At 29.9% G+C, this 15,714-nt stretch overlaps 1 protein-coding gene across 1 annotated transcript in view; it reads left to right on the forward strand.

Annotated features, from left to right (window-relative positions):
• The window catches only part of LOC107456330 (cartilage oligomeric matrix protein), a 106,357-nt gene that overhangs the window by 23,207 nt on the left and 67,436 nt on the right, over positions 1-15,714 (forward strand). The window contains exons 4-7 of the mRNA XM_087168317.1: positions 1,367-1,499; positions 4,992-5,068; positions 11,376-11,430; positions 12,772-12,927. Coding sequence (XP_087024443.1) covers positions 1,367-1,499; positions 4,992-5,068; positions 11,376-11,430; positions 12,772-12,927 — 421 coding nt within the window. The remainder of the gene's footprint in view (positions 1-1,366; positions 1,500-4,991; positions 5,069-11,375; positions 11,431-12,771; positions 12,928-15,714) is intronic.

Here is a 15,714-nt window from a genome sequence, read left to right on the forward strand (position 1 = left end):
CAGAGAAAGTAAAGAAGCTATCCCCTTTCCCCCTCCCTCCCATGAAAGACATGAACAGTTACGAGGGGCAGAGGCGTAGTTAATGCTCTTTTCGTATTTTTTTAAGTATTTTGTTTTTCATTTTTCTCTGCTAATAACACATTTCATAATAGAAGAAAATAATTACAATTTATTCCTGTTGAAAGCTTGAAATGTATAGATTCCATACTTGAACTTAAAAATAAGGATTTGTTGCAAAAGTTTAGACGAAGAACGGATTTCTAGAAGGTAGCTCCATTTCCGATATTTCACCTCCATTTATAATTTAAAATTTGTAGTAAAGGGGAAAAAATGAGTTCTCAAAAAGTTAAGAGTAAACTATGAAATTTCAAATGCTGAAAGAATTCATTCAAAGTATCAAAATGCAAAATAATTATGAGCAGAGAACTCTCCCATAGAAAAAGTATTAGTTGCTGTCATGGAGAGGGGAAGTATGGCGTCCTCTTAAAAATAGCATATTGCTTAACAAAAGCATAACACGATGTAGAACGTTTTCAACATTTTAGATTTTCTTTTACTAAATAGGTATAGTATAATGCTAAAAAAATCACTATATAATGTTAAACATAAATGTTCAACTTCCTCATCTTCAACTTTAATCTCCCCCCCCCCCTAAGAAATATTTCTAATGTTTTCACTAGAGTCGTGGTGGCTCAAGAGACCGATCATTCGCCTTCCAATGAGGAGAACCGGGTTCGAATCCCATCTGTGACTGATCGATTCGAATTCTGTACCCGGCTCGCACGGACCACTGTGCTGGCGTGAAATATCCTTAGTATATCCTCAGTGGTAGACGGATCATGGGTTAGCGTCCCCTTGCCATCGAGCAAACCATGAAAGGTTTTCGTGGTTTTCCTTTCCATGTAATGCAAATGCGTGTTAGTTCCATCAACAAGACCCCCACGAAGGCAAATTTCTCCCAATACTTGATCCAGGAAGTCCCTTGTCTTTTGGATCGGATTCAAAATTACAAGGCTACTCAGTTGAACATTAGTAGTCGTAAACCCAATAAATTGGGTCGGCTGTTCAACGACTGTTACAAAACAAAATAAAATAATGTTTTCACTAAGAAACTTTTGACTCTCCTTATCGACAAATTCCCATGGCCCGAATTTGTGTCCTGACCTACAGATTTCTTTTCAGTGTTTTTCTCAAAACTAGTTAGAAACTAAATCATTTTTAAGAATTTCCTCTGGTTTATGGACAATTTATTAAACAAATTAAAATATTCTATTAAACAAATTTTAATTCTTGAATTTATGAAATATTGAATGTTACTTTTGTTTTAAAATAAAAGGAATGTCTGTTTTTTTAAAAATTTAATTAGGAAAGAGATAGAAAAATGAATGTCACCATATTGCCTGGCGTATCGTGGCAAAAAGCCTTAGAACTCAGCGGTTGTAACATCAGGCAAGCTCAAAGTACTCAACCTGAATATGAAGTTTTCTTCAACGTAAATGGTGAGTATAACAACTTCCATACTTACTGATTAGCTTTGACTTATGAGACAAACCGAATCCGTAGCATAACTCGCTTATTTATACGTATTTATCACTTTGATGACATAGTTATGGAACCTTTGTTGAAAGTTAATCATAAAAATAAGTATTGTTCATCAGCTGAAAATTAATGTTTAAGTGAGAAAAAAAACTCAATCAAAGTTGGACGAATTATTATCAAGGTCAATCACAATGTGGAAAAAATGTATCAAAATTTTGTTTGTTGAGTTAGTGATAATAGTCATTTATCTAATAATAATCGTTTACTTCTCTTCAAATTTCACCAACAATTAAGTTGATTTTGAAACATTCAAAATACCTTCGTTACTATTGACCTTGTCAGGTTTTACAGTGACTTTTTTGAATGGGAGAGCTATTTTATGAAAATTCCGAAATATCCATGAAATGAGAAACTTATTTAAAAATTAATGGAACAAAACAAAATTTAACCATTATCAAGATCTATTATTTATAGCATCTTATGACATACGAAAATCATTCATTCCATTTTCTGTCATTATTCATAGATATCGATCGATTTCAATTTCCAAGATGCCTGATCTCTCTCTTTCGTCTAAAGCTTAACGTTTCAGAGTGAAAAGGTGATTTCCAGTAAATATATCGAAGTCTGTCTGAAGTTACTGGCACAAGTCAGTGAGCAGGTGGGTAATCACTTCGATTAGCCTGCGGAAGGACCGAGGGTGTGCAGTAATGTTTGAAGTGTTCTACCTAGTTAAAATATTCTATCGTAAACGACTCGAATTCCAGCACAGATCGTTAGACTACCCAAGCAGGGAGCCATCACCTCAGTAAGGGATCAAAATTGTGATGGCACGTAGTCGAAGAATCCACAGGGATGCTTCTCAAACCTTCGCTAATAGTTCATTATTGAACTGTGGTGGATTAGGGGATAGAACAATCGCCTTCCAATGAGGTGAAACGGATTCGAATATGAGCGACGACTGAATTCGAATTCCGCACCCGGCTCGCATCGACCACAGTTCTGACGTAAAATATCCTCAGAGGTAGACGGATCATGGGATAATATGATTCATAGGAAAATATGATCAGTCCCGTTGCCGTGAAACTAACCGTGTGAGGTTTTCGTGGTTTCCCTCTCCATGTGAAGCAAATGCGAGTTAGTTCCATCAAAAAAGTTCACCACGGAGACAAATGTCTCCCAATACGTGATCCAGGAGTAGTTCCCTTGTCATTTGGATTGGGTTTAAAATTACAAGGCTAGGGAGTTGTATATTGGTTGTGGTAAACTCAAAACGGGGTCGGCTGTTCAACGACGGTTTTAGAAAAAAAAATTAAAATGCCCCACGGTGCAGCGTTTTAGCCGACGTGAATAAAGTACTACTATTATTTCAAAACTCATCCCAGCTCTACCCACTTAACCTTTTCTGGTTGGGTGAGTCATAAATGTATTCGTACGGAATCAGAATCAGGATAGTAAAAAAATAAAAAGCGGTAGCTTAAGTTTGGGCATAGTTAACTTTGGCAGACTTATTTTTGCTTTCACATTAAATCTAACACATCCAATCCTTGTGTGTTAAAAGAGTAACTATAAAATTTTTAATACGAACTAAGTAGTGTGTGAATTAAATAAAACAAACTATTATTACCCAGCCCACAAATAAGCTGCAGTAAAAATAGTTTGCCAACCAGTTTTTTTTAAATTTTTTTTACCCTGATTATCGACACCCTGAGAATGCATTAATGACTCGCCCGCTTCGAAGAGGTTAAAAACGCTTCTTTTCGATTTGCTATCTTTCATTTTCCACTTGATTGCTGTTTCTGACCGTTAGAATTGTCCACTCTGAAACAAGTGGACAATTCTAACGGTTAGTTTAGTAATCAGTTTAATTTTAGTAATCGTCAACAGATCTCCTCGGGATTTGATAATGTTTTTTCCCATCAATTCAACACTAATTTTCAACACCAACACATGAGTATTTTGAGTTCACATAACACAAAATTTGAGAAACACCAAAATATTAAGCGAAAAAACAAGAAATAACGCTTCCGAAATTCGAAAATGTCTTATTGCTAAAAATTAATTTTACAAAATATCGGCCGTTTGTAAGAGCAATTGTTAGTAATTTTAGACCAACTCCAAATTTTGAACCATTTTACAAGAAAATAATCAATGGATCAAATTTAGGTTTCCTTTCATTTTTGGATACAGCCTGGCAATCGAGTTAACCTTTATTTTTTAAACATTATTATATAATATATAATGCCATCCACATTAACAAGAATGATAAATGTTGTAATAGTCTAACAATATTCATTTCTAACTTCTTTAGATAGGAAGCAACTCGTGAAAAGAAACCAAATTTTAAGACTGAAATAATTCAAGTGGTCTTTTATACTATAAAATAATCATGTATGAAACGTTTAAAAACTTTTTAACATGAACAATGTTTTCGCAACTTTTTCATCAAAGAAAATAGAGAAGCCTCAGTTTAAATCTCAAGTCCACAGTTTAAATTGCACATATCATTTTACTATGAATAATTATCTTTGCTTCAGAAATTGCAAATGATATAAAAGATTTAGAAGCTAATAAACTTTTTAAAAGTCGCCAATTTGATTAGATTTTTCCACTATGATTATAAAAATCAATGAGTAATTCTGAATTTTTTTAAAATTTTGTGTGACCAGATAATGTGGCGTTAGAGTAACTATTTAAACATTAAAAAAGTGAATAAAAATGCTTTTTGTTTTTACAAAATAGTAGTTTTTTTTTATATTGACGCTTTACACCATTTTATGAATAACTTGACCTAACAGTTATGAATATGAATAATTGTTCTAAATTCACAGCAGTTACGAAAATACAACACTTTATTCGCATAAAAAGCTTTATTTAAGGTGATGACAGAGTAGCTTTAATTGGTCCTTTTAAAATATCTGGAAAATTAGTTCGCTAAAGATTCGTCAATATTTTTTTCGTGATTTTATAATTTAACTTAGATCTATATTTTTCAAAAAAAAAAAAAGCTATCTTTGACAATATACTATTTTACAATCTTACTACCATTATTTACAAAATATACATTTTTATTAAAACTCAAATTACTTTCTAAGAAAAGTTATTCAAATTTCAAAGAAAGTAGGTCAATTATTTTACTTTACAAATTTAAACTCTTTTTCTTAAAAAAAAAACAAAACCTTGTAATTTAAATGCTTCCAAATATATTGCTTCAAATTAAAAGATTTAAAACGAAAAACGCTTTTTTACTTTCTTTTATTGAGTCATGGTCTTTAAAATAGCACTCTCAACTCCAAACTTAAACTCATTGTCCAAATTATTTTTAAGATAATTACTCTGAATCAAGTACCTTGAAATAGTAATTAACTAACTTTAATTATCAACAGAGCTTTCTAAAAAATACTAACGAACAAAAATTAAAATATAAAAACTATCTTTTTCCTCTTTCGCAGAACAAGAACTTTTAATTCGAACTCTAAATGAGCTTACTTTGGCCATTAAAGAACTTCGATCGAATATGGACCATCAAGTAAGTGTACTCTTTATATATATACTTTATATCCTCTTTGAAAAACTCATTAAATACCTCTCATAGTTTATTAACATCAAGAAATTTATGTAACTTTTTTTTCTAATTAGTTGTTTGAATAGATTTATTCAATGTCAAATTAGAGAAATTTAAAGTAATTGACATTTAATTATAGTTTAGTTTAGCTCAAATTTTTTAAGATATTTCCCGACTTGTACAATTATTCTTTTGATATTAATTTCTTTTGTACTAAATTTGCTGATATTATAAAATAAGTTTTGTAACAAATAGCCTAAAAAATAATTGAATGGTTTTTCAGGCCTTACAATTAACACAACCCTTTTGTACAAAATTATTTTAGATTACGAAATATTTCTTTTAAGCAATATAATAGGCCTAAAAATAACTGAAAGTTTATAACATATTTGCTATTAAAAAGCTCTCGAATAAATATGTACGAAAATATTACCCATATTTATTTCCATCATAGAAAACGAACAAGAAAGAAAAAAGAAAAAATACATAATTACGAAAAAAAGGGGGAAAATAAAGCATTAAAACCAAAAGTTTTTTTCTCCTTTTTAAGGAAAAATATTTTTCTGTCCCTCCGAATTCGTATTTCGTATTGACTTCTTAAATGGTTTTAATTCCAAGTCGAATTAGAGAAATTTAAAGTAATTGGTCCTCCAACAGTTAATTTAATAGACTTTTTGAATTTTACTGTAAATTTTAAGATTTTTGGTATTTGGCTTCCTTATTTCATCACCATAGTTTCCATCAAAAATAGCTTTGTAGTATTTAGGTGATAGTTTAAAACTTTTTTACTAAGTTGCTTTAGCTAATAATTTAGTTAATGATTTTCTGCTATCCCCATTTTTTCTATTTTTCGGAAATTTATTTTAATTTCTACATTTTGTGCACCTGGGATTCTCACCTAACTCACACACCTGGTTCCTATCTTTCTTATTTTATTTGATTCTTCAAGCTTGTTCCTTTTGCCCTAATGAGTAAGCATATTTTTTCCTTATTGCAACTTGTTTGTTCCCTGCTTTCTTCTGACACTTTGTGTTACAACACTGAGGAAGGTTCTTTTTTAAACAAGTTGTCAATACTTTAGTGGCTGCCTTATAGAAATAAAATCGTATTTAAAGTTATGCTTTTAAAATAATATTTTTAAATTTTTTTTTACAGTATAAATTTTGTTGTATGAATGGATTGACGTAGATAACTTTTTATCAAATTAGAAATGATAAAACTATCACTAATTCAATTACAAATAATTCTTAATCATTTATTTGGCCAAGAATTCGAAAATAATTTAAATATCTTTATCATTTTTATTTATACACTTTTTTCCTTACGTGTAATTTTTTGCTTTAAATACGATTCAGTAGTCATAAAAAATTTAAGAGCCCATAAAACTGTACTTTGTCCAGGGCTTCGACCTCTCTAAATAGTGCCTGACATTATAAACAAATGTCAGCACTAAATAAACGAAAAAGAAAAAAACTAAAGAACTGCAGAAACGAAAAATATTTGCCAGTTTGAGCTTAAATTAGTTTTTTTTTTAAGATCTCTAGGAATTTTCGTATTAATATAAATGATAAAAACCTCTTTTAATTTTGCAGATTCACTTATTTTAATTTTGAAGAATAGTAACGCAAAAATATCGTTCTCCTATCTATCATATTTTTAAATTATTTCTTTAATTGATAGTTATAACTTTTAAAGTTTTAATATTATACTTCAAAAATTCTTTCAATTTTCATGTCAAGTTTTCAAATAAAATTTTTAAGAAAAGTTCTAGAGAAAATCATGTGCAATTATAACCGCCTCTTGGGTTTTATCGTCATGCTCCTTGGATAATAAAACTTTAGATTATCAAGTCTTTTATCTCAAATTGTAGCTTAGCTACCAAATAATTAAGCACTACACAAATATTACACATTTCCCTTAGCTAAACCATAAATTTAGTTATTATGAAAGAGGGAATTCCCTCGTGGAGTTATTAATTTAGCGAAATCTGTGACAGAGTTAGAAATTTAACGCATATTTGCTAACTCGTCGAGGGAAAATGCGTTCACCTAACTCATAATCTCCAAATCCAGAATGTTTTTCTGAAAATAGCGAAATGCGAGATCGTCTGCAAACGGTTTGGACATTCTAATGAGCGTATTTTGAGATTAGAGAGAGAAAATGGTGAGTAAAATGTTGCAGAGAATTGAAATCGTTTGCGATTTATAGTTCAAGCCATTTGTAATGAGATAATTTACGCAAATGTTTTTAATTTAATGAGATAAAATTTATTGTATTTATTGTAATAAATTCTAAAAAGTAAAAAATAAACTTAATTTATTTTATAAATTTATCATTTGCTCAATTGTTTTTTTGAATTTTAACGAAGTAGTTTTTGAGAACTAAAATATCTAGAAATTATCTTTTGGCACAATGTTGTTACGGATAAGAAAGAATCTAATTAAAGAAACAAGGAACCATGCTTATCATTTGCTGAAAAGATTTTCTTTCTTCCTTGCCTTTCCATTCTTTTCTTCAAAATCTGTACTCATTAACCAGATTCTTCTAAAAATTGAAAGCTTAGTTATGAGGGGGTGGAGTTATCGATCATGCCAACCTTCATCTATCAAAAGGTACCTCATGCATGATTGAATCAAGTTAGCATGTCTTATATACCAGTGAATTGATATTTAATTTTCGTAGTGGTAGTTACACCACAGTTACATTAAGTTCAGCAGAAATTTTGTTAAAATATTTAAATAAATGCAGTTAAAAATATTGTGAATTTTAAATTTATCAAATTTTAAAATATTTTAGGTGCATTAGTTCAAAAAGTTTTAATTTGAAAATTTTTTAAGTTATAATTTATGTATATTAAAAAATTTAATTCATAGAATATTTTTAACATTTTTATATGAAATAAATATTTATCATAGTAATATTAATTTAGTTTTGAAAAGTTCTCCAGATTTAAAAAAAAAAATCACAAAATTTTATTCATTCCGATTATGCGTTTAAGAAATTTGTTTATATTTAAAGTTTATCAAAAACAAATTTCATACCAAAAATTATGTACTCTAGGAACATTTTGAAATATATGAAAAATTAATATTATCTTGGCAGTTAGGAGTCTAACAATAAGTAAGCAAAGTTTGCATGGGTACTTTTTATTTAAAATAAATGATATAAGTAGTAATTTTAAATAATAATAATTTTTAATATGAAATATTAAAACCACCAGCTTTATTTAATTTTTTTTTATTTGAATATTGTTTTAGAAATACTCAGGGATCTCAAGAATCTTAGAAAAATTCAAAAATGATTTAGTAAATTTATGTTCATGTTAGCAGGAATTTTTCTTTTCTTACTGTACCATTGCAGCGTTAGAATTCTGGTACAGCCGAATTTTCTCTCTACAAAATAACGTATAAATGGAGTCACAAATATTTAAATTATCAAGTTAATTTCTTTTGTTTCTTTTTTTCCATTTTCTTTATACTTAAAAAATAAAAATAAAATATCAATTTAATATTATCAAATAAAATCAAATTACCAAGTTGATAAATAGGGGGCTGGTTTGTCCCCCTTTTTCAAATAAATTAAGACCCGTGCGAAACTTTATGCACATTAAATGATATAGCAGTACAAATTATTAAAAAATTACATGCATTTTACAAAAAAAAAAAAAAAAAAAACATTACAAAATCAGTCCCAGATATCCTTAGTTTGTGTCTTACAGTGGCAACACTATATTTTGTTAATAAAAGTGTGCAAGGATTCGATAATCGATATCAACTTAAGTAGGCGACAGATGTTCTAAAATTGAAATCATTAACAAAAGCATCTTATTTTACGGTTGGCTGAACATCAATGGCATTTTTATTCCCCAAGTTTATTCTTGTTCGTCGCAAACTTTAAGCCCCTCCATAAAAGAAGACACATTCTTGCTTTGCATCTTTTAATCCGCACAGACACACACACACCTAAAGATAAATTCTGTCTGTGGCATCAAAGCAGTACTTCTTCGAGGAAATCTTCGAAACGACCTTGGAACGAAATGATGCGAAACAGAAAATTACGAGAAATCATTCCCGCGTCTTAGAAGATTGAGAAATCTCTAGGGGACCATTGGCGAGGAACGAGGGAGCCATCTGGATTTTATATCAGCGACATTTTGATGATTCTGTGACGAGACCCTGTGGATGAGATTTTATAGGACTTTTCAGTTTATTAATTCCACACTCTGCCTACTTTGCTGTAAACGTCCTGCTTAAACCGAAGTTTTTTTACGAGGTTGTTAAAAGCACCTTATTTCGCCAAGTGGTGGCGCAGAAAATAGCTATTTCGCCACACTAAAAATGGCCGTGTAAATAAAATGTTGCGAAGAACTTTTTTTCTCTCTCTGGGTAGTTAAGGTGCGATGTTTACTCAATAGATCCTTCTCTAATGGAGGCAGAGGAAAGTAAGGTAATAAGGGAAGCACCTGTTGCAAATGTTTTACCAGAGAGGAGCAATAAAATGCTCAAAATTGAATTGGCTTCATTGTTGGAATAATCAAGTCAAACATTATTAAGAAATTCTAACAACCACATATTTGAAAAAAAAAAAAAAAAAACCGAAAACCACAATTATTACAGGTTAAATTAGTAATGTTTATATCTAAATTATTGTTTTTATAGTAACTAAAGCATTTGTTGCATCTAAAAATAAAGTCAAAGTTTTTGTGTTTTGGCAGCATTCAAGTTTTTAAGACCCTCCGGCGCAGAATTTTCACTAAACGTATTTTTCATATATTTTTTCATTATTTTGTATCAATTTAGGTCAGAATAAGTGAAAAAAATTATATAGCATTTTAATCGGTCATGAAACACCGGTCTCTTTCTGCGTAAAAAGTGAAATCTCTGAAACACGGTTCATTTCCAAAAAGTAATTTTTCAAACTTCCACTTTGCAGTTTTATATCTAAGCGAAACAATTATTCGTCAATGAAATTTCTTTAATTTACAAAATCAATTAGTAATAAAGTTTTGAATATGAATGAAGAAAAATTTCAAATTACTTTTTTTAGGGGACTTTTTATTTAAAGATAAATATAATTACAATAATCTAACAGATTTATTTAGTAACTATTAGACTATTTTTCATAATTAAAAATATATATATATATAATTTTGCTTGTAATTAGAGGATCAGAAAAAATATATAACATGGACACCGATATCACATCTGCGAGAAAGGATTAACATTCTAAATCCTTCTAAATCCGAATAGAATAAATATTCTCAATCGAGTTGAATACAATTTTTGAATACTACTTTAAACCAAACTTTATTAGGAAATTCTTAACAATAGAATATTTGTAAAGAGAAACAAATAATGCTTATAACTAAATTGCCGTTCGCATTGTATGTAAATAATGCTAAAACTTAAAGTTTTTCAGATTTAAAAATAAAAGCAAAGTTCATTTGTTTTGGTTAGGGCTTGATTTTAAGTTCTTACAAGTTTTATCAATTTCATTTGATTGAAGCTTAAAATTGATCTTATTTTTGTATCGTCATGTGTAAATTTTTTAGACATTATCAATATTATTCTCAATACCTTAAAGTATATGTTCCTTTTCAGAATTCATGACTTTGAAACTGAATGTTAAAATTTAAATGCTTAGATTTGTTTCTATATATATTATAGCAACTCGTTTACATATATTTCAAAGCAATTTAATTATTCTAAAACATAAAACTTGTTTGTATTTATTTTTTAGGCATATTTGCAATTCTTTTTATATCTTATGCAGCAATTAATTTTCAAATATTTTACTGTAATTTATTTAAGGAAATTTCACGGAAGCTCCTTAAGATATATACAGTATTTCAATTCCATCTAAATACAATATCTCACGAACAGATTCATATCCATCAAATTCTTTGGGAGTAGATTATTCAAAAAACCAAAAAAAAAAAAAAAAAAAAAAAATTCGATTTTACTTTTAAAACTGTCGACCATTTTCTCAAGAATACTGCGCAATTTTCAAAGAAACAGAATTTAAAGAAATAAAACTTAATAAAATTAACATTTGAAAAAAGCAAATTATTTTTCCATATTTCACTTCTCAAAATATATACGAAATTAAAACCACTTTATCTTTAATAATGCATAATCAATCAAAAAAAGGATGCCAAACTGAGATTAGAAAAAAAAAATTAATTATACATTTCCAATATGATGTGATTAATGATTGTTTGAGTTATGAATTATCCTGACGGTTTTCACTGTAAAATTGTGTTGTTTTTCAGGTGCGAGAAACGAAACATTTGAGGGAAGCTATTCAAAATTGCGAAATGTGCAGAGGTAAAAAGAGTTTAATTTATTTGAAATTGCATCCTAGAACTTTCTTCAAATTTATATATTTTGTTTGAAATAATTTATTCGCATTTTTTTTTCTGTTTGGATGAAAATCATCTTTAGTTTCAAGTAAGATATTCAAAATAAAATTACAGTTCATTTAAGGAGTTGAAATGTAAGAATAAAAATAATATTTCCTTGCTAATTCGCTGAAATGTGTTTGGAAAGTTGAGAATTATTTTATATCTGTATTTTCGTGCTAAGTGTACCGATGCAAGAAGTTGTTTTAAAAGTAATTTTTTTTAAAGTCTAGTCTAGCAAAAAGAAAAAGATTTACTGTGTCTGCTTTAAGAAAAAACTAGTATTTTTTTTATTTGCAACAATTTTAAAACTAGTTCTTGAGTTAGTTCGGCAAAATTTGGTGTTGCTTACCAAAAAAATGTTCTTTTTATTGTTGTTTTTTCTATTGCAGATTGTTTCGAATTAAACTGCGTACGATTCTGTTTTATTTAAATAATTTAAAACTTAACATTAATGATAACATGACTAATTTGCAGCTCTATCTAACAAAAGCGAGTTTCACTGCGAGTTTATCGCACTACGTAATTTTATTTAGGTAATTTGAAGTAAAATTAGTGCCTGTAGTATGTAAGAGGGATATAATTGAACTAGTGCTTTTAAAATTATCTAAAACAACGTTTTTAAATTTTTTTTTTATAAACGTAAATGATATACAGTCAATGATATTTGAATTGACAAAACATTATGTTCTAAAATGTGGACTGTCATAGATTGATCATGTTTTGTTAGAGTTAATGTTTAGTTCGGGAAGATTTCCGTATCGGTACCCATGCCAAAATAATCGCTAAATCATGACGATTTCCGAGTAGCGATCCTTGATAAATTATCGCGAGTTATTAATAATCGCGACTTTACAGAAATTGTCCAACTTGAATGGTATAACTAGTAGCCACGGGCAAACCCCAGCATTTTTTTAATTTTTACAAATTAAAAGTTTTTTTGGTGCCAGTTGGCGATAGTTTGCGTGAACAGACACCGCTACGAACAATTTTAGGAATTAAATTTCAACAACGGTCTTTTGCTTAGTTTATTTATTTAAAATCACCAGAAAGGATAATAAATAAAAATTGGGTTTATTTAAAACTTTCCTAATTGTTATTCATAGCTGCATCGATATATGCCTTTCAGTTTTTTGCATGATAGTGTAGAGTTGATTAATGCCAATTTATTGATAATTAACTTTTTTTTTACCCCGTACGAAGAGCTGGCATTCGGCTGGTTTATGGAAATAGTGATTCAAAAGCAAATCTTATTTCTCCTCAAAAGGTAGCAGAAGTTGTAGAGATAGGCCATGCTTCCAAGGAGTCACTTGCACCGATATCCCAGGTGGATATCGATGTGGACAATGCCCCAGAGGATATATCGGCGATGGTATCACTTGCCGTCCAGAAACAACCTGCTTGGACAGACCATGCTATGCTGGTAAAGTATTGTTTAACTCTTGTTTCAATGAAAAGAGAAAAAAAATTTGAATTAAAATGTAGATGATTGATTCTCATCGTCATCTGATTAGTTTTGGAATAATCTTGCAAAGACAAATTTAATGATGTTTAGCGCACACCAGGGGTCTGTCTAAGTTTTTTTTTTGAGAGGTTCCTATTTTGTGAAAATTTAGACATAATTTGTGAAAATTGAAAATTATAATAAAAAATGAACACAAAATATGGTAAAGTAAGAAAATATTTTCAAAAATTGTCTCCGCAAATAAAAATTATTTATGACTGGTAAATTTCCATACATATTTTCTGCATATATTCAAAAATAATTTTCTTATTGTAAAATCTTGGGCTTAAAATTGTACCCAAATTTAAAAATCCATAAAAATCGTTGTCGATAGTTAAAATTTCAACTTGAATTTAATAAAAACATGCATTTAACACTGAAACTTATCTTCATTATGAGAACATTTTCGGCTAGGTCATACAAAGAAAGTTTCACAGAGAAAAAATATTTCATAAAAAATAAAGGTATGTTAGAATAAATTTACAATAGTGTTTAAGATAATATTCGAATGTTTAAAATAATGTTCGAATTTTGACTTCCTCTAAAGTTCATAGAGGGCTCGTTGTTTCATTTTAAAAAACTCAGCGGAAAAAAAAAAGCTCGCTTTGTTATGGCGTAAGCGCCCAGTTTGGCTTACCACATTGCACCAACTGACCTGTTCGTATAAGACAGCTGGCAGGAAAGCTCTTTTTCATAGATTGCAACGAGAACGGGGTTTGCACGAGAACTTGCTTTTTTAAAAGTATTTTTTCTTAAAGTTGAATTTGTGAAGGTACCGGTAAACGGTAGTAAATTTCGCCTGGACAGACCTCTGCAATCGATTTTGATAGGTTTTGATTTAAAAAGACTTCAAAATTTCAACTGAAAGAATAATAAAAGTTTCAACTGAAAGAATAATAGAAGTTTCAATTGAAAGAATGTTTCAAGTTTCAGTTGAAAGAGCTATAGCAGCGTTTCTCAACATTTCAGTATTCGCGGCCCAGTTTTCAATCATAATTTTCATTGCGCCCCCCACTTACAGTAAAATGTATACAACAATAATGTATATTGAGTATTTTTAATTGTCTTTAAATTATTTTTAACTAACTACCAAAACAAAAGTAAAGTAAAACTCAGGAGCAATTGAGATTGTAGAAACTATGTTTGGAGTTAATTTTTCAAAACAATTACAGTCCATACCTCTTTCAAATTATACTGTTCCTCGTCGAATTGGTGATACAGCTGAAAATGTAGTGTCAGCTTTTCTCGATGTTGCGTGACAAAATGTTTTCAATAAACTTTGAAGCAAGAGATATTGATAAAGATGCTCATTTCATTGCCAATGTTTGATTTTGTGATAATATGTCAGTGGTAGAACTACTTTTCTGCAAATCAATAGAACTCAAAACAACAGCGCTAGCACTATTTGCTATTTAAAATGATGTTATGAATGATGCAAACGCAGAATGCAAAAATTGCACTAGAATATGCATCGGAATATGCTTGTTCAATATCCGGAAGGTTCGAAAGTATACGAGCACTAGTAAAACAAAAATCGCCTCAATGCGTCTGGACACATTGCATGATCCACAGAGAAGCTTTGGGTTCGAAAGAAATACGTCCTGGTTTAAATATTGCATTAACTGCGAGTGTAACCATTTAAAATTATATAAAAATGAGAACCCTGAGATCGAGAATTTTTTCTGCTCTTTGTAATGGCATGGGTTCAGTACATTCAGAGTTACTATTTAAATGTGAGGCAAGATGTTTATCACGTGAGAAATTTTTGCAACGTGCTCATGAATTAAGAGAAAAAATCATCATTTTCTTTGAAGATAACAGACCGGAAACCGGGAATTTACACTATTGTTTATTTGCGATGAAATTGAGATACTTGGTCGTCATATTCGAGAAATTAAATAACTTGAATCTTAAACTCCAAGGAGCAAATACACATATGTTGGATACGAGTGATGAAGTTAATGCTTTTTGTAGAAAATTAGAATTGTGGGGCAGAAATTTAAAGCAAAAAAACCTAACAATGTTTGCAAATGTGAATAATTGAACTAAAACTTAAAAGGCTGAAGAAGAATATATGAAAGTTACGTTTGTAACCATTGAAAATCATTTAGCCATTCTGGCAAAGAATTTTAAAAAGTATTTTCCTGTTCATGACAAACTGCTAGCAAGTTACGAGTGGGTTAGGAATCCATTTCATAAGACTCCCGAAGGACTCTCAATTGATGAGGAAGAAAAATTCATAGACTTCACGACAAGTGGCGAAACTGAAATGCAATTTAGTAATAAATCACTATTTGAATTTTGGTAGGAGGAGGATTTTTCTGCACTGAAACAAAGGGCATTTCGCATTCTATTACCGTTTTCAATATCCTACCTTTGTGAAACAGGATTTTCTGCTGTGGCATCTTTGAAGACAAAATATAGATCACGGCTAAATATAGAAACAAGACAGAGAGTGGCTATTTCTAATATTAAGCCTCACCTCAAAAAACTTTGCTCTGCAGGACAAACCCAAGGAAGTCACTAAAAATTATTAATTTTTTTTAAAAATTTAGTATGTTTGATTAAGTAAGGTGGGTAAGCCAAAGGTGGCCAGTGCTCCTAACGTAGCCCCCCCCCAAAGTAAAATGAAATTTATTTTGAATCATAAGATGTCCTTTCTGCATTGTAAATCTTGTATCTGAGGTGCACGAGGCTGAATTGGAA

Source organism: Parasteatoda tepidariorum, chromosome 7 (genome assembly GCF_982258835.1).
Source record: "Parasteatoda tepidariorum strain Cologne lab strain chromosome 7, Ptep-v5.0, whole genome shotgun sequence".
In the NCBI taxonomy this organism is placed as follows: Eukaryota; Metazoa; Arthropoda; class Arachnida; order Araneae; family Theridiidae; genus Parasteatoda; species Parasteatoda tepidariorum.